We start from the raw sequence: 20,054 nt of genomic DNA, 5'->3' as shown, positions 1-20,054 counted from the left end.
TGTTTCACTGAGTGTTTGGGAAACTCCAGTGTTTTTCCCAAGTTATTGAGAGGAAATCTTTTATAACCACAGTGATCAGTGGTCCTGTGAGACCAATTCATAGACCAAAGGCATTTTTATGAAAGACGCCATTTACCTTGCCATGGGGCGCAGCACAGGGCGGGAGGAGGGCTGCCTCTCAGCGCACGGCATCAGAATGCAGCCCAGCTGAAATGGGCTCATCTTCTTTTGCTTCTTCTAGATCCTCTTTGCATGAAATCTGATTTCAGTTAGGCTTAGATGCAGCATCGTTAAATTCTGGATGAAATGATCCACATGGACTTTATAACAGGCTTTACAAGCTTGAGATTCTTTTATCTAAATAATCAGTGTGACTCGTGGAGCCTGACAGCCGCAGGGCCGTGGGGGCATCATAGCCCTCAGCAATATCCGCCTTGGGTGCCGCTCCACAGCCCCAGTGTCCCTCACCTTTGGGGTGCATCGCTGGTAAAATCCACCCAGCTCACTGGGCAGCATGTGGCACTGTCTCACAATTGGCAGTTAACGTCTTCCCTCTCTCTCTGTCATAGGGACTCTGGATCCCAGAAGGTGAGAAAGTTAAAATTCCCGTTGCTATCAAGGAATTAAGAGAAGCAACGTCTCCGAAAGCCAACAAGGAAATCCTCGATGTGAGTTTCTGCTTTGCTGTGTGGGGGTCCATGGCTCTGAACCTCAGGGCCCACCTTTTCTCATGTCTGGCAGCTGCTCTGCTCTAGACTGTGCTCATCTCCACATCCTAAATGTTCACTTTCCATGTCTTTCCCTTTCTAGCTCTAGTGGGTATAACTCCCTCCCCTTAGAGACAGCACTGGCCTCTCCCATGCTGGTATCCACCCCAAAAGGCTAGAAACAGGCAATCACTGGCATCTACCCAGCACTAGTTTCTTGACACGCATGATGAGTGAGTGCTCTTGGTGAGCCTGGAGCATGGGTATTGTTTTCGGTATTTTTTTGGATGAAGAAATGGAGGCATAAAGACATTGGCCGACCCTTATATGGCTGGGATAGGGTTTAATCCCCTTGTTATTTCTGACTCTGAAACTTGCATTCAATTCACTCCACCAAGTTATCTCATCTTTGAAATGGCTTTTTTTAAAGGTGCCTAGAATATGATGACGTGCAGTCTATAAACTGTTGCCCACCTTCTGTACTTTCTCTCAAAATAATTCACATTTTTCTCCAGTGTCTGTTGATTGTTACTTTGTGGAATAAGTTCTTGGAAAATTCCACAAGATTATTGTTATCTTCTTACTACCAATTCTATTGAACTTTCTCCACCTTCTCTGGGCCTTCCCCAGCCAGTGGTGGGAAGACACTGGCTGGAGTCTGACAGAGCCTCTTCTACACTGGCCTGGGCTTGCTGTGAGTTGGTGGAAACCTTTGCTCTTGTCCCAACACAGAGCAAGTGAAAGAGGAGGTCGAGGGGCTCAGGCAGTGGACTAGGGAAGCAGAATCAAGGAAAAGGAAAAATGGCTGTCCTTAGTACCTCAACACTCTAGAGAATTTAGTTGATCTTACAGCCAAGAAGGACAAAAGCCAGAGAATAATATCGCCCGCCTCATGTCTAACCCACAGAATACATAGCAAGTGAAGAGAACATGGGCCTTTATAAAAATGTCTTCAGACACAGTTTTTTAATTGGAGGAAATCTATAGTTTAATTTTCTCTGGACAGCTTTTCTTCCTCTTATTATAGTAGGGGAAATCCCATGTTGATATACTTCTAAATGAAAGATGATGAATTGATATAGTACAATAAAAAAATCTGTAAAATTGATGATATACTTATCAAGAAAAATTAGCTTTCATTTTAATGGTTTACAAATTGAGTCAAATCCGAGTAACAAAATGTTAAGTATATTAACATAAGATGGGCAATCTGTGAAGACTTTCACTTACAATCTCTAGCCCCTCACCTGTGCTGTGCTGTGTAGGAAAATCTTTGTGCACAATTTGCTTCCTTAATTCATTTTTTATTCATTCAACACATTCTAATAAATTATACAAAATCATGTTGAAATGTGAATTTCAGTGGTATTTATAATGCAGCGTGAGGAGGGTTTGGATGTATTCTAAGACAATAGCTGTGCTTTGGGAAGGAAGCAGTGTTCACTGAAAAGTGCCCCCCAGGACCTTTTAATTGGAGGAAATATGCTTCTGCGGAGTTGGAAATGGGATAGAAGATAGATAAGGTCAAGGCTTAAAAGTTAAGCGCACCCAACATCTGAAGCATCCATGGGCCTGGCGTGGTCGCTTTCGCCTGTAATCCCAGCACTTTGGGAGGCTGAGGCAGGAGGATCCCTTGAGCTTAGGAGTTTGAGACCAGCCTGGGCAACATACTGAGACCCAGTCTCTACAAAAAATAAAAAATTAGCTGGGTGTGGTGTCTCATGCCTGTAGTCCCAGCTACTCAGGAGATGGGAAGATGGCTTGAGCCCAGGAAATCTAGGCTGCAGTGAGCCAAAATCTCACCACTGCACTCCAGCCTGAGTGACAAAGCAAGACCCTGCTCAGAAAAAAATTAGATATAGATATTAATACAGATACCTATATATATCTGAATATAGCTCTCTAGATATATACTCTTTATATAGTTATGTAGATATATAAATATATCATATATAAAATCATATGATATATCATATATTTAGAGAGATATATCTCTCTAAATATATTAAATAAATAAAAGAAAGCTCAGTTTAGCCTCCTGCTCGTCCTGTCTCCTCATCCCTTCTTCCCCCTCCATCATTTTATTTCCTTGCCCCATGTTTCTTCACTGCGGCCATGTCTCCCCTCCTCTCCAATGGTGGATGTCATGTCTGCTGCAGTCAGAGGGCAACAAGCCTGGAGTGTTCCCTGAAGCCTGTGGTTTGTGCTGCAGCTCAGGCTGCCCAGGCCTCACCAGCAATCCTGGCAGGCAGGGCACCGCACTGGGATGGAGGGGGGAAGCTGGAGGAGGCACTTTCTGGTAAAGAAAGCAAAAGCCGCAGTGCCCAGGCCAATTTCAACAGGGAGTTAAATAGCACCTTAATCCTGTGGCAGGACAGCTCATGGGGCCACGTGTGCTTTTAGAAAGATTCGCATGCACGCGTACACGGCAGCAATGACTCCATACTCATGTTCCCCTGCAGACACCAGGCCCCGCGGCCAGCACACACACTGCAGCCCCAGTTCCATGTTGCTAGCAGTGGCTTCGTGAACGAGTAAAGTTCTTAAAATGCAGGGGACACCTGCCCTTCATTCATAAGGCTGAACATACACCTCTCCTTAAGGAGTTCAAGAGGTAGTAGAATCCCAATTCACACGGTAGAGCCGTTCACAGATGAGGGAGACAAGCCAGAAGGAAGGAACCAAAAGTCATGTCAGCAGTTAGGACAAAATAACAGGCTTTCAAGGTCACAAAGCCTCAGGGACACTCCTGCGGTGGGACTGGGCCAGGAGCCATGGGGGCTCCAAGTGTGCGCTCTGCCTGCCAGCCTGCGGGCGCTGGGGCTCCGCGGAGATTGTTGTGGAATACCAAGCATGCTTGCTGTAGGTCACGGTGCACATTTACCACTTCCAAGACAAACAGCCGAGAACAAAGCTCGCTTTAGCTTCTGCGTACACCGAACGGGACACACGACTGAACAGCGTTCCCATTGTGCCTGCTGGGTGGGGAGGAAGTGATGGCCCAGTGGGTCTATCAGATTTTAGTAGGATGGGGCCTGGAGGGGCTCCAGGCTCTGTGTGGCCGACACCCACGCCCCCCGCTCTGCTCCCCATTCCCAGCCCCAGGTCAGCCCCACGAGGCCCTGCAGCAGATGGGCTGCTCAAACTGCTCTGGTTTGCAGATTTTTCTTCCCTCTCAAATGAATACAATATGTTTTCAAATCTCAAGCAGATCTTGAGAAAATAGGAAGAGCCAGAGGGTTTCTTTGGTGTTATGGTTGTACAGCTTCCCAGACTCGGGGGGAGAGATGTGATTTGTGCTTTCTGGCAATCCCATAGCCTAGTAATTTTTCATAGGCTTTCCAGTTTAAATTTAGGGTAGGCAATGGAAAGGGAACGCAAAACAGATTTCTACGTGTACTGTGTGTGTGTCTCTCACATTTAAAGTCTGTTAACTGGAGCACCCAACAGGCCCCACAGGCTGCCTTCACACAGAGAACCTGGGACGCCTCCGACCCATTGAGGTGAGCAGTGGGCCATGGAGGGAGCCAGGGTCAGGAGACCTGGCTGTGGGCCCAGACCTGACCCTGCGCAGGATGGCCTCAGGTGGGCCATTCACCTCGTCAGCCTCAGCTTACCCTCTGACTACAGTGACCTCAGACAAAATACGCTTCCTGGCCCTGCCCAGTTCTGACTTTTTATAAACAAGCACTTCTCCGAGTTAAAGGGATATTTTCAATATCTACTGAGTCCACAGATACTAAACATCTCCTCTCTTCTTTAAAATTGTGACATTATATAAAATGAATATAAAAGGAAATATAAATATAAAAGGAATATAACAGAATATAAAAGGAAAATAACACACAATCTCCTTGAAAATAGAGAGCCTAAACACTGCAGGAAATATTTAAAGCTATAGTTTTTGTTTGTTTGTCTTGAATGAAAGTGGCCTGGACTTTGACTTGCTTTGAGTCTTTGACCCTGCATGACTTCAGTACAGTTCAACCCTGACAGTTTCGAAGTAGGTATGTGCCTAGATCTGCCCTAGTCCCTGCTGGAATGTCAAAGAAACAAAGGTCCAGGCCCTCAGAGCACTTGCCACATACTTGCCAACAGATACAGGGCGGAGGCTTGAGGCAACATAAGAGCAAGTTTGCGCTGGGCGACCTGACACTGCAGAGCGCCAGCTAGACCCTAGGCGTGTGCTAGGAGCCGACCAAGCCTTTCTTTCCTCAAAAAGCTTGATGGGAAGGGCATTTTTTAAATCACACAAATATTTAAGTACAGATTATAATGAGTGCCCCAAAGCAGTGGCTCTTCAGCTTCATCAAGCTTCAGAATCCAAAGGGTTTGTTCATAGGGAAGGCTGGGCCTGTCTCCTGCATTTCACCTCTTGGCCTGGGGCGGGACCCAAGAATGTATGGCTCTAAAAGGTTCCCAGGCAATGCCAAGGCTGCTTTCTGAAGGAAAAACTGAAAGATACCAGGAGAGTTTCATTTAGATTGAAGAGTTGAGGAAGGCTCCTCTGAGAAAGAGTCTGCTAAGGAAGGAGGAGGTGGAAGGGTTCTGGGGACAGAGGTCTTCCCGTGGGTAAGGGCGGAAGGAAGCTCTCCTGGGGGGAAGGTGGGGAGGAGGACCAGAGCCTGGAGGCAGGAGGGCAGGCAGCCTCGGGGCTTCCCAAGAACAGGGAAGGCCAGGGCGGGGTTTAGGGCAAGGAAAGTACGTGAGCATATTTGCATTTTAGTAAATATTTACAGTTTGCCCTCCATGTCTGCAGTTTCATATCCATGAATTCAATCAACCACAATCAAAAACGTTGGGGAAAAAAATTGCATCGGTACTGAACATATACGGACTTTTTTTCTTGTCATTATTCCCTAAACAATACAGCATAACAATTATTCACATAGCATTTGCATTGTATTAGGTACTATAGGTAATCAGGAAATGCTGTAAGTAGATGGGAGGATGTCTGTAGGTTACACACAAATGCTGTGCCATTTTTCTTTTTTTTTTTTTGAGACGGAGTCTCGCTCTGTCGCCCAGGCTGGACTGCAGTGGCGCAATCTCGGCTCACTGCAAGCTCCGCCTCCCGGGTTCACGCCATTCTCCTGCCTCAGCCTCTCCGAGTAGCTGGGACTACAGGCGCCCGCCACCACGCCTGGCTAATTTTTTGTATTTTTAGTAGAGACGGGGTTTCACCATGGTCTTGATCTCCTGACCTGTGATCCACCTGCCTCGGCCTCCCAAAGTGCTGGGATTACAAGCGTGAGCCACCACGCCTGGCTTGCTGTGCCATTTTATATCAGGGGCTTGAGCATCCTTGCATTTTGATATCTGAGGGAGGTCCTGGAACCAATTCCCCAGATACTGAGGGTTGACTGTCTGTATCCCTCGCCCCACCTTGCCTTTGTCTCCTGTCTCCTATCTCCACCCTGCCTCCTGCTGGCCTGTTGCTCCTGACCTGCCCAGGCACCCTGGAGCAGCACCCTATCTCAGAGGCTGGCCATGTGGGTTCACTTCAGCAGAGAAACTAACTTGCCCAAGTCCACACTCAAAACACAGGCATTGCTGAGATGTGAAAAGCAGCTCTGCATGCATTCTGCTGCAGTCCGTGTGTTCTTTTCCATATCTGAATAAAAGGTCACCACCATTTGTATTTTAAAAGGAAAGAGAATTTATGGGTGGAAATTGGGGATTCCCTCATTCTCAGTCAGACAGAAAAGAGGCCCCCATTGTGTGCATGATTGCAAATAAATTTAGCTTCCTCAGCCCAAGAATAGCAGAAGAGTTAAAATAAAGTCTGTATTTATGGCTCTGTCAAAGGAAGGCCCCTGCCTTGGCAGCCAGCCGGAATTAGCAGGGCAGCAGATGCCTGACTCAGTGCAGCATGGATTTCCCATAGGGAGCCTGGGGGCACAGCACAGAGAGACCACTTCTCTTTAGAAATGGGTCCCAGGCAGCCAGGCAGCCTTTAGTCACTGTAGATTGAATGCTCTGTCCATTTCAAAGCCTGGAACTGGTCCATTGAAAGAGCTTGTCCAGCTACTCTTTGCAGAGGTGCTGTGGGCAGGGTCCCCAGCCCAAATGCCCACCCATTTCCCACAGCACAGTCAGGGCCAAGCCTGGCCTGTGGAGAAGGGAGGCCTTTCTCCCTGCTGGCTCGGTGCTCCCCGGATGCCTTCTCCATCGCCTCTCCTCTGCAGCACCCACAGCCAGCATCCCTGATGTGCAGGGTCAGTCATTACCCAGGGTGTTCCGGACCCCACACAGATTCCTACAGGCCCTCATGATATTTTAAAACACAGCATCCTTAACCTTGAGGCGGAGGTCTTCATAACAAAGACACTATCAGTTCCCAAACTCAGAGATCAGGTGACTCCGGCTCCTCCTTTATCCAATGTGCTCCTCATGGCCACTGTTGCCTGGGCCTGTCATGGGGAATCCCCAGATGCACCCAGGAGGGGCCCCCTCCCACTGCATCTGTCACTTCACAGCCCTGCATAAACGTCCCTGCGCTAGGTCTTTCCCAGGCACAGCTTTTCCTCCATGAGTACATTTTTTTTTATTTTATTATTATTGTACTTTAAGTTTTAGGGTACATGTGCACAATGTGCAGGTTTGTTACATATGTATCCATGTGCCATGTTGGTGCGCTGCACCCATTAACTCGTCGTTTAGCATTGGGTGTATCTCCTAATGCTATCCCTCCCGCCTCCCCCGACCCCACAACAGTCCCCGGAGTGTGATGTTCCCCTTCCTGTGTCCATGCATTCTCATTGCGGCACTATTCACAATAGCAAAGACTTGGAACCAACTCAAATGTCCAACAACGATAGACTGGATTAAGAAAATGTGGCACATATGCACCATGGAATACTATGCAGCCATAAAAAATGATAAGTTCATGTCCTTTGTAGGGACATGGATGAAACTGGATATCATCATTCTCAGTAAACTGTCGCAAGGACAAAAAAACCAAACACCACATGTTCTCACTCATGAGTACATATTTTGAAACTCAAGATCTCATTCGTGCATTTTCACCTGGAAGGAGTCCATGTGCCCCTCCTTCTGGCCACCATGGGAAGCCACACTGACACGCCTCTCCCCCCCTCCAGGAAGCCTACGTGATGGCCAGCGTGGACAACCCCCACGTGTGCCGCCTTCTGGGCATCTGCCTCACCTCCACCGTGCAGCTCATCACGCAGCTCATGCCCTTCGGCTGCCTCCTCGACTATGTCCGGGAACACAAAGACAATATCGGCTCCCAGTACCTGCTCAACTGGTGTGTGCAGATCGCAAAGGTAATCGGGGAGGGGAGATAAGGGGAGGGGAGATAAGGAGCCGGGATCCTCACATGAGGTCTGCGTTCCTGGGATAGCGAGAGTTTGCCGTGGGGATATGTGTGTGCGTGCATGCAGCACACACACATTCCTTTATTTTGGATTCAATCAAGTTGATCTTCTTGTGCACAAATCAGTGCCTGTCCCACCTGCATGTGGAAACTCTCATCAATCAGCTACCTTTGAAGAATTTTCTCTTTATTGAGTGCTCAGTATGGTCTGATGTCTCTGTTCTTATTTCTCTGGAATTCTTTGTGAATACTGTGGTGATTTGTAGTGGAGAAGGAATATTGCTTCCCCCAGTCAGGACTTGATAACAAGGTAAGCAAGCCAGGCCAAGGCCAGGAGGACCCAGGTGATGGTGGTGGAGTGGAGCAGGTGCCTCGCGGGAGGCCCAGCGAGCAGGTGCAAGGAGCTGACAGAGGGTGCAGCTGCTACTGCTATGTGGTTGGGGCCTTGGCTAAGTGTCCCCCTTTCCACAGGCTCGCTCCAGAGCCAGGGCAGGGCTGAGAGAGCAGAGCGGTCAGGTGGCCCCACCTGGGTGCTGGAGACAGGCACAGAGCAACAAGCCAGGTATTTCACAGCTCGTGTGGACCCAGAAAGACTTCTGCTTTTGCCCCAAACCCCTCCCATCTCCATCCCAATCTTGCATCAGTTATTTGCACTCAACTTGCTAAGTCCTATTTTTTTCTGACAGTGGGTGTACATTTCACCCCATTGACTTTAAAGAATTTGCAGGCAGGCCCTGTCTCTGAGAATATGTCGTTGCCCCTCATCTCCCTCCAACAGCAGGGCAGGGGGTCCAGGGATGTGCCAGGGACCAGAGGGAGGGAGCAGACACCCACCCGGCCTGGGCAGGTCCTCCTCATTGGTTGCATCCCCCTGGTTAGCAGTGGCAGTCAGTCCTGCCGAGTCATTCGTGAGGCCCTTGCCCAACTCCAGGCAGATGTAAAAGGTGACCTACAAGAAAACAAAAACATCTGGAGCGCTCTTATGCCAACAGCTGCCCTTGACACCACCAGGCAGGCTCTTGCTGGGAGCCGTGGTGCTTGGGTCCGCTCTTTCCCATCGCAGAGCTCCTGGGCCGCATTGTAGAAGCAGGGACCACCTCTCAGGATAACCAGATAGCAGCACACCCTGCACAGCCCCTTTTACTCCAGCACCATTGGACATTGATTTCTCAGCTGCAGCCACAGGGGGCCCCCAGCAGCCCAGGAAGTGGGGAGCCCTCATGCTTCTCTGAGCACAAAAACCACTGAATATTTTTGCCTTCTCGTGGTCATAACCCGGGCCACAGAGTAGAACACTCCCATCACCGTTGTTAGGCAGTGGTCCTGGGAGAGGGTCTTGTGTGCCTCGGATGCCGGGGCCTCTTTTTATTGGGAGGTGCTTGTTATTTCTGTGTGTGGCTGCATTTGTTTCCCAAGACTGCCACAACAAATTATCACCAACTTGGTAGCTCAACATAGCACAGCTTTATTCCCTCTTGGCTCTGGAGGCCAGGTGTCTAGAAGGACATGCTCCCACAAGGGTTCTGAGGAGGATCCTTCCTGCCTCTCTGGCTTCTGGTGGCCCCAGCATCCCTGGGCTGTGGCTGCACCTCCCCAAGTCAACCTCTGTCTTCACACGGCCTTTTCCTGTGTCTCTGCAACCACAGGCCCCTCTCCTTTCTCTTAATAAAGATACCAGTCACTGAGCTTGAAAACTGCTAAGAGAGTCTATTGTAAATCTTCTTAGCACAAAAAAAAAGATAGATATGTGAAGTGATAGATATATTAATTAGTTTGATTTGATCATTCCGCTATGTGTATAAATGTCAAAACAAACATTGTACTCCATAAATATATATATATTAAAAAAGATCCCAGTCATTGCATTTAGGACCCACCCTAAATCCAAGATGATTTCATTTCAAGACTTTAACTAATTAGATTTGCAAAACCCCATTTCCAAATAAGGTCACGTTCTGCAGGTCTGGGTAGACGTGAAATGTGGGGACACTGTGCAACCCACTGTCTTGGTGGGGGGTCAGCCTGGGGCAGGTGTTGCTGGGTGTGGAGCTACATCCACTCATGCCCTGACCTGGAACCCAGACCTGCTTCCCCAGCTCTCCTCCTGGTTATCTGAAGCAGGGAATGGAGAGCACTGCCCACCATGCCCAGGCAGTCTCTATCACCTGGTTTTACTTTCCTCTTAGCACACATTGCCCCAGAAGATCTGGTTGGTTTATGGCTTACTTAAGTTTGTGCATACCTGTCCCAACCGGGAGGTGAGCCCTGGCTGTTCCCCAAACCCGGCCCTGCATGTGGGAACTGCCCCTCCCCCGTTCATCAGAGGGGGCCAACAGTCCACAGCTGTTCTTAATCATCTCCCAGTAACCCCCAGCTCCACAAAGGTGACTCCTCACATGGTGGAGAGGTGGTCGGGCCATCCGTGTGAAATGTGTATGTGACCGTTTTCCTTAAGGGGCAGGTAGTCTTGGCAGGTTTCGTCCAATATAGGACGAGCTCAGGACTCCAGTGGACTGTGGATTCAGATCTGGATTCTGGAGCATTCACCGTGTGAACGTGGGCACACTGCTGGCTTCTCTGTGCCTGGTCTCCCGGCTGTGAAGTGTGTTCTGCCCCTTGTCTTTCTGGGAGGTAGGGAGGGCAGTGAGCCCCTTCGCATCGCCCATCACGGGCCCAGCACATGGCTGATCCCCACTGAGTGTTCTTTTCCTCCTTTGATCCCCTTTGGCTGACCTAGGTTGGAGCAGCCACTAAAATATACCCAGAAACATCTTCCTAATCTACATCTGCGCCAACCCTCATTCCCTGGCGCAGCATGACCATCACATGCCCGCCATTGCTCCTGAGCTCCACTGCTCATGAGCCACTCTCCAGCCCTCCTTCTCATGCTCACATTCCAGTTGGCCTGGCCTAGATAAATGGAGGTTTATTTGACCCCGAAAATTAGCCTTCTGTAAACAAATATAATAGTGTCCATTATAGAGAATAAACTTAGTGCGGGTCCCATTTAAGCAGAAGTTACTGAAAGCCTGAGTTTAACTTTCCAGGGCCTGAAAGTTTTCCATGACAGTTTTCTGCATAATGTTACCTACAATTTCAACCTGTTATTTAAAGCCATTCTTGTGTTTGTTGTACTTTGATTAGCTTTATTTTGATTTGAAGTCCTTTTACATTATGGGCAGTTAACGCTTTGTCTCTGTTAGATTTGCTTTTTAGTTCACAAGAGAAACCTCATTCCTCTGTATTTGAATAGTTGCAATGATGGAACAGCTGTCCCTGGAGGGAAATGAAAACAATGATTCCCCAAATTGTGACAATAGAAATTTGTTCTTGGGCTACTTACAATGTATCTGAATGTTAAAAAAATTTTCTTTTTAAACTTTTGAAGTAAAACTACCCAGAAACACTTAGTGGCTGACCAGAAACTAAACTCCTGACATCCTCAAAATGGGATTTATTGGCTTATAAATGTCCTGTGTTGATTCACAAAGGCACAAACTATCTTGGGAAGTTTTCTTCTAAATGTTGATGGGAGAGCTGGCCACTGTTATGCAAGTTTCATTGTCCTGACTAAACTGCTAAAGAGATTACATAAAATTATATCAACTAGACAAAAGGAAAAAGAAAAAAAAACAGAGGTGTCCTGGGAGGAATCTGGATGAGACCAGTAGACTATGAGAGAGACATCCCTTCCCATCTACAAGGAAAATGGATTTTGTTCTCCATGTGCAAAACCATCTCAGGAGCTTGCGGAGACACCACTTGCTTACTAGCCAGAAAGAGCAAGTGCCTCCTAAATTCCCCACACAGGAGCTCACAGTGGCTTTCACGCACTGGGAGTAAGTTAGACTTAAGAAAGCCTGTCTACTCTTCCTGGGATTTACAAGCCAGCTAGTAAATCCCAGAATAAATCACACGGCACAGTCATCCAAAGATCCCATCATCCATGCCGTTTGGAAAGCCCTGCTCCTGCGCCACCCTCTCCCCGTGGAACCTCCCATGCCCAGGACTGCAGAGTCCTGCCATTCAGACTGCAACTCCTCTCACATTCTTCCAGACTATTTGGACAACAGAGCTTTCTCATCACCTAATGCAGATTACAGTCTCACAGAATTGAGTGTTCAGGCAGACACTGATGTGGTTCTGTAGTATAGCAAACAATATCAGTTTACAGTCCTGAGGCCAGGCCTGGTGAACAATGCACGGTAGCGGCAGGGCAGGGCTCTCAGGATGAAACCGGCTTACATGTGGCACTCTCTGACCACAACTCTATAAGCACCAAACTATACTTAGTTCCATCTGTGAGGTAAAATTTAATACAGGTAAACATCAAAGAAAACTTCAAAGGCTCCTTTTTTCAAGTACATGGGCTACTTAATTTGGTCCCAGTCCATTTTAAAAAGCCCTAGGTGCTTTCACGGCTCTGCTACTGACAAGAGGCCCCGGTGCCTGTGAGCTGCTAATGGGAGGGAGAGGAAGATGAGCTGAGTGGGCCGGGCTATCCCGTCCACACCGGGAGACAGGGAAGGAGACTCCAAGCTGGTGGCGCCAGCACATTCCAGACCACTCAGGCCTATTCCTAGGTGCCAAGTCACGAAAACCACGCTGACAGATCGTGCTGTGTATGTGTCATAGCACACAAGCAAGACTGTGAGAGAGCGAAAGTGACGCTGGGTGGAGCGCTGAGGAGAGGCCACAGTGTGTTGGTGGAGATAGGCTGTCATGGAGAAGAGACCCTGGCTTGCTCTACATAGCTTCCAATGCAACTGCAAGGCAGGTCCCAGAGGGCTCCCGTCTTCTTTGTCCAGGTCTGCTCCCTCCCCTCATGGCTTTCCCATCCTCAGATGAGAATTCCGCAGAGCCTACCCCTGCTGACCAACTGTGGCCCCAGGGTGGTGACTCAGCCCTGCACCTCCTGCTCCCATCTGCACTGGGCCAGAGAGGATGACTTACCCAGCACGTTCACATCACACAGCTTTGTGGGTTCCTAGGTCCAAGGACCAGACATTTCAGTTATGTGAGTTATTTTTTTATTTGTTCTTGCATATTCCACAAAGGGTCGCAGCTAAACTTAACCTAACGATCACTTTAGTATATCACTAAGAAGACAAAGCTCACAGTGCTGTTGAAGCACATTCATCATCTTTAGACATTTTGACTAGTTATTTCTTAAGCACTTACCTGCTGATGTTAAGCATCACATGAAATATATATAGAAGTAAGACAAAATTTCTTATCTCCCCAAGTTTGCCAACGAATACAGAGCAGGAAGGGAAGCAGGTCAGAGCAGGAGGCGCAGGTGTCGTGAGGCCACCGTGCAAGGCACAGGGAGGGTGAGCTCCAAGTTTGAATGGAATGGGTCTGTCAGCCAAGCCCCCTGGCTCTGGGAAGATAGCAGTGAACAAGCCAGATGGCCCCTCACCTTCCAGAGCCCTGAGTCCTGCAGACCAAACAGCGTGACAGGTCCTTTCCCTGTTCCAGAGGCTTCTGTGGGTGAGAGTTGGCTGCGGAGAGGGCGTGAAGGCACTTGAGGGTGGGGAAGTGACTCTGACTGGGAGATGCTGAGGACAGGGAGGGAGCCACCAGATAAGGGACACTAGGGAGGAGGGGTGGACCCCTCAGGCCCAAGCACATGGACCTCATCACAAAGGCAAGATGGTGGCCAAATTCAAGGTCACTGCAAAAGGGATGGAGAAGAGAGAATAGATTTGGCATTTGGAGGGAATGGTGACAATCATGAGCACCTGCACGGGACTCTCCATGGGTGCTATCTAAGCAAGTGCTGTCTCTGCATAAACTCATTCCACCCTCTGATTAATCCATTCTACGTATGGGGAAACAAAGGCATTCAGTGTTTATGTCACTTGCCAAGATCTCAGGATTTGATCCAGGTGGCCTGGTTCCATGGTGCAGCCTCTCAGCCTGCATGGATGCCCCGGCTCAGAGCATGACTCTCAGGACAGGGGGCCCAGTAGCCCTCCCTCCCAGCACAGCAGGGTGCCCATGCTGCACCACTTCTGTCTGGGAATAGGACATTCTGACACTTTCTTGCCTCTTCCGAGGTCCAGCACTTATTCTATGCCCGCGTGGGAAGGTGGCAAGGTGGCCTGAGGAACAGACTCTTCCATTTTTTGGGGAGCTCAAAGCCACAGATGCTCTGAGATCTGGAGTCCAGAGACAGGAGCGGAGGCTTCTCCTGGTGACCACTCTGCTTAAAAACTTCATCAGAGGTGTAGCTTCAGAGGCCCCCTGAACCCCATCCCTTACCTCTACCAGCTGCGGGTGGGTCTCTGGGGTGGGGCTGCCCTCCCCACCTGCACCCCAAGGGCTGAAAGGTTGAGGGGAGAACACCATCATTTATAAAGGGGGATCCTGGAAGATGAGGCCTGAGAAAGCCCTGTGGGACCTCTCACCTTCTCCTTAGCTGTGGCCAGGAGTGTCTGGCCTTGCCTGCCTCAGGACCAGCCCAAAGTGGAGATGAGGGGTGAGCCCCAGCCCCCAGGGGAAGGGTGATGGTGGTCTTTGTCTCAGCATGGTTCTGGTAGAGGTGGGTTAATTTGAAGATGATGAACCTTAAGCCTCTTTCTGATCTTGCTTTAAATAAATACTTCTGAACAACAGCAACAACAAAATAGTGTTGATAGGAAAGCCCTCCACTCCACCAGAACCACACGACCTTCTGGTCCTCCCCTCCTCCACTTCCTTCCTCACTAAGTCACTGCTCCATGAGCTCTTCCACAGGAGATTTACAAAATAGAACACAAACAATCCAGTTCCCGCCTCTCATTCTGAACTCCTCCCAAGACTTGTGGGGTGCGGCAGCCCGTGGGAACACCCAGCCCTTCAAGGTCAAACACAGCCCCTGCCCCTCGCTCTGGGGTACCCTGCCAGAAAAAGCCCCAACAGCCATTTGGGGCAGAGCCTTCTTTTTTGTAAGTGGAAGTTCCAGGCTGGCTTTTCAAATCCCCTTTTAACCTCAGTGCTGTATTTCAAAATTCATTCCAGCTTTCCTGTAGTAATTAACAAAAATAAATACTTTAATTTCAATTAAAGTGAGGGTCTTGGAGAAGAAGCAGGAACTGAGTTTCCTGAGAGGCCCCGCTGAGGCTTTGCTGATATTGCTTCCTGCGGCCTCTGCTCAGACCCTGGGAGCTCACAGGCCGTATCGCGGCTCTTATCTTTGGGGACCGGTTAAAGCATAACTGCGCCAGGCACAGAGTTGTCCTTTCAAATGTGCTGGCAGTGGGACGGAGACCCATGTGTCAAGTCTCCTCTAAGTTCACATGGGATTCTCTCCTTGTCCCAAAACTGTCTCTGATTTAAAACCCTCCAGCTGATTACCTGAATTCCAGAATATGTCCTGTGCTCTCTGCCTTTTCCCATACCTTTGCTGAAGACTGGTGTTCTGAGGAAACAGACACTGTGTGGAAATGGCTCAGGTCCTTTAAAGCCCTGGCCTGAGGAGCGGGGAAGGGCTGGGCCAGAGGTCAGCGGGATTTGTTAGATTGACAGAGTGTCGCAGACTTCCCCAGAGGCACGGGACCAAGGTGTGTGCTCACGCTGTCTCATGCTCTTACACATAATATGTGTGTGTATACACACACACACACACACACACACATATATATATATAAAACGCCAAGCAGCCTCTGGCTTAGCAGGCGCGTTTCTCAGCAGGGGAATTAAAGCCATCATCCCGGTAGTGGTATTGGGGGCTCAGGGGATTTGGTCTGTGCAGCCACATGCTTCAGCCTCTGGACCCCAGGTAATCTAACGAGGTAGTCGTGTGGGGACTGGGATGGAAAAGGCATCTGCACGGACGTGTGTGAAATGGCTGGCACATTGCCAGTGCTCAGCACCATCAGCTGCTATCACTGATCATTCAGTCATTCATTCAATCATTCAATCATTCATTCATTCATTCATTCAGTTGTTCATTCTTCAACAGGCCATTTTAAAAATGTGCCCAGTATACCAAAGTCTCCGCTAAGCATTTAAAGAGGCAGAATGGAAGTTAGCAATTGTGGTGAAACAAAGCTGGCAATGTGCTTTGAAGGCCGCCTTGTGGGCTTAATGAACATGTAGAAACCACACACTTTAGAAAGGGAGAAAGGGAGAGGTTCCCGGTCCCCTGCATAGGGACTTGTGTGTGGCTCTTTACTGTAGGCCTGTGCCACTCCTGCTCAACAGCTATCACAGAGGACGTCTTCAACAAATGTGAAGAACGAACAAAAGAGATACAGGGTAGAAAGAAAGGAGAAAGCAAGGGTGAAGGTGAGAAATCAAGGGACAGAGGAGAGAGAAGAGGAGACAGCCTGGGAGTTCACACAGCCAAGAAGGTAGACCCTCAGTCGAACCGGCAAGAGGCTGAGCCTAACTCTCCCTTTCGAATGGGCAGGAGTTCATGATATTTAATAAACAGAGGCCTTGCTCTGTAAGAGACAGGGTACCAGGCAGAGAGCAAGTCAGCATCCCAGGAGTCAGATGAGGCAGACAGCGGGGGCAGGGAGCTTGCCTCTGAAGGAGACCCAGGCTGCCAGAGTAGCAGGGAGTCTGGGCCAGTCCTCTTTTGAGAAGCGCTTCATCGGCTTCTCTCCCTCCCTCTCCTCTCCCTTTCCACCCACCATCCTGACATAATACTTCCTAATTTGGAAGCGTTGTTCCGTTTAAGAACCAGCTCATTTCCTCTTAAGTAGGCAGGGAAGCACTAATGTCCAGCAGCATCGGAAACCCATAGGAGCGCGCTCGGCAGTGCAGGGTGAGGGGACAGTCCATGCAGTCATGAGATGTGGGTGTCAGGCAAGCGTCTCTTTTCCAAAAGAGAAAAACATTAAAGGCCTCACAAACGGTGCCCAAAGACTAATTCTGCATAGCATCTTTGCGAGACCCTACGTTCTTATGATGACTGGTTTTGCCTGAGAAAGAAAAAATTTTAATTTTGCTCTGACATGCCAATTCAACGAATCATTTTCACATAACAGTCATGCAAAAAAAAAGGAAACAATTTGCCAGAAAACTTGGGAATCCATCCACATCTACAGCTCTTGCCTGCAGTCACACTACAGTGGGATCCCTCCATACAGGAGCGACAGAGTGGAGCAGGCTGGGGATGCCTGTTTGTTTCTATTTGCTGCACCGCAGCAAGCATTTCTGTGGTGCCCACTCTGTACTAGAAAGTACATGAACATCAGCCATAAAGGGAACTAGAAAGGTGGCCCACCCTCTTGGTGGAGAGAGAAGACAGTGTGGTAGAAACAATATAAGAGGTCTGCAGAGCTTGACCCCTCCCAGCCTCTCCCACCTGCCAGCCTGGCCCTTGCAGAGAGATGCAGGCTGCCATGCTCATGCCAAAGCCCGGGGCAGTTGGGCTCAGCAAGGTAGGCATCCGTGGAGCAAGGAGGCGCAGGGGTCAGCAGTGACCCCAGCAGCCAGCAGGGAGAAAGGTGCATGTGACAAGGACACCAGAGGCTGTGTGTCAGATCAGCCAGGGTCAGGGTAGCATTTCTAGGAATTCACTCTGTTGGGCACTGTGCTGGCTGCTTCTCACATATTCTTTCTTTCTTACTCTCAGAGCAGAGATTTCAATTGCAGCGAGATTGTGGAGGCAGCCAGGGAGGTGGGGGTAGTGGTGTCTTCTAAAAGCATATTCAGTATCCACGTGGTTTCAGTAATAATAATAATAATAATAAACCAGTGAAAAGTAAAACAGGACAAAAATCTTCATAGGCAGTGAACCATGTTGGAGGGTCCAATAAAGCACAATGAGAGTGTGGCTTAAAAACCCTGACAGACATTCCTTTGCACCAGCTCGGTGAAGAGGGCATGGTCCCCACCACCCCCCACCCCCGCTTTGCAGATAAACCACATGCAGGAGGGTCAGCCTGGCAATCCAGTAAGTTCAAGCCCAGATCTCAGCTGGGCAGCAGAGCCCCTGCTCTTCTTTGTCCTCATATATGAGCACCTCTGGACTTAAAACTTGAGGAACTGGATGGAGAAAAGTTAAAGGTCAGCAGCGAGTTACATCTTCTTTCATGCGCCTTTCTATTCTTTGGATCAGTAGTCCCTAATGTTCACCAGCCGTAAGTCCTCGACATGGAGAGGCTCAGAGCCCGGCATGAACATGACCCTGAATTCAGATGCAGAGCTTCTTCCCATGATGATCTGCCCCTCACAGCAGGGTCTTCTCTGTTTCAGGGCATGAACTACTTAGAGGACCGGCGCTTGGTGCACCGGGACCTGGCAGCCAGGAACGTACTGGTGAAAACACCGCAGCATGTCAAGATCACAGATTTTGGGCTGGCCAAACTGCTGGGTGCAGAAGAGAAAGAATACCATGCAGAAGGAGGCAAAGTAAGGAGGTGGCTTTAGGTCAGCCAGCATTTTCCTGACACCAGGGACCAGGCTGCCTACCCGTATTGTTTAACTCATGCAGGGGAGGACGCTTTCCAGACATTCTGGGTGAGCTCGCAGCAGCTGCTGCTGGCAGCTGGGTCCAGCCAGGGTCTCCTGGTAGTGTGAGCCAGAGCTGCTTTGGGAACGGGACTTGCTGGGACAGTGAATGAGGATGCTATCCCCAGGTGATCATTAGCAAAGGTTAGGTTTCAGCCTCTCCCTGCAGGATATATAAGCCCCCTTCAATAGCGCAATTGGGAAAGGTCACAGCTGCCTTGGTGGCCCACTGCTGTGGAGGACACCTAAGGAACAGGAAAGACCCCCATGCGGGCCCGAGCTCCCAGGGCTGTCTGTGGCTCGTGGCTGGGATAGGCAGCGATGGAGTCCTTCTCTCCCTTCTCTGGCTCAGGTTTCCCTTAGGGACCCTCACAGCACTAAGGGATGCGCGTCCCCTGTCAGGCCCTCGAATGCCCTCCCACAGCCATGCCTCTCTTAGGTTTCACTCTGGCCTGCTTGGCTCCTAGCAGCCACCAACCCCGTGATGCTGGGCCCTGAAAACACACACAGACCTGGATGAGTGAGGCCACTGGGCACAACCAGGGCTCCCAGCTCACCAGAGCAGCCTAGGACCCAGAGGGTGCTCAGAAACCTACCAGAGCAGCCCTGAACTCCGTCAGACTGAAATCTCCTGTTGCCGGGAGGAGGCGCCAGGCCTGGGGGATGGGTCGTGGGGTGATCTGGCTCCTTTGTGTGTGTCACTTGTAATTAGGTCCAGAGTGAGTTAACTTTTTCCAACAGAGGGAAACTAATAGTTGTCTCACTGCCTTATCTCTCGCCATCCCAAGGTGCCTATCAAGTGGATGGCATTGGAATCAATTTTACACCGAATTTATACCCACCAGAGTGATGTCTGGAGCTATGGTGAGTCATAATCCTGATGCTAATGAATTTGTACTGAGGCCAAGCTGGCTTTTATTGTTAGTTAATTTACATTATATCCTCTGACATGCAAGTATTTTCTTTCGAGATAATGACTAATGATAATGTAATCGTTGCTGTCTATCTATTGTACTGAGAAAACACGACAGAGGAAATCGAGTCCAGCTGCCGTCCAAAAGTCACTGGAGATTGCGATGAGCTGGTCTGGCAGGGTGGGGGGTATGGGAGGGAAAGAGCTTAGGAAACAGCTCTCCCTGCAAAGTCCAACCAAACTTTAATGTTAACCAAACCATTAACGTTGCCATGAATTTGAAGTGAACCAGAGGGAGGTGACAGAAGAAGCTTGGTGGGGAATAGTTCCAGTAGAGAAATGAGGCTTAAGATGAACTACCCTGGCCCTTATGTGTCAGAGAGAACGGCTTGACAAACACACACTGAGGATGTCTGCAGGGATAAAAGAAGAAAGGGAGATGACCCTTGCGTCTTGCTCTCAGGAGGACCGTCTGGTCCGGCCGGGGAATTCTCTGTTTCCTCCTCTGAATCCCAGTGTTGCCCAGCACAGGCCTGTACCCATTCTCAGGAGGGCCCCTCTCCTCACCCGGCCCTAGGTCCCTGCCCTGTCCTGAGCCTACAAGGGCCTCCCATGTTGAGAAAGTGTTGCTGACACATTGTCTCTG

General features: G+C 49.4%; 1 protein-coding gene across 1 annotated transcript in view; it reads left to right on the top strand.

Moving 5' to 3' along the window:
• Positions 1-20,054, top strand: part of EGFR (epidermal growth factor receptor) — a 186,929-nt gene that overhangs the window by 155,146 nt on the left and 11,729 nt on the right. The window contains exons 19-22 of the mRNA XM_030795770.1: positions 570-668; positions 7,811-7,996; positions 18,241-18,396; positions 19,284-19,359. Of these exons, the coding sequence (XP_030651630.1) occupies positions 570-668; positions 7,811-7,996; positions 18,241-18,396; positions 19,284-19,359 (517 nt within the window). The remainder of the gene's footprint in view (positions 1-569; positions 669-7,810; positions 7,997-18,240; positions 18,397-19,283; positions 19,360-20,054) is intronic.

Source organism: Nomascus leucogenys, chromosome 17 (genome assembly GCF_006542625.1).
Source record: "Nomascus leucogenys isolate Asia chromosome 17, Asia_NLE_v1, whole genome shotgun sequence".
Lineage (NCBI taxonomy): Eukaryota > Metazoa > Chordata > Mammalia > Primates > Hylobatidae > Nomascus > Nomascus leucogenys.
This window is presented reverse-complemented; position numbering and strand designations above follow the sequence as displayed.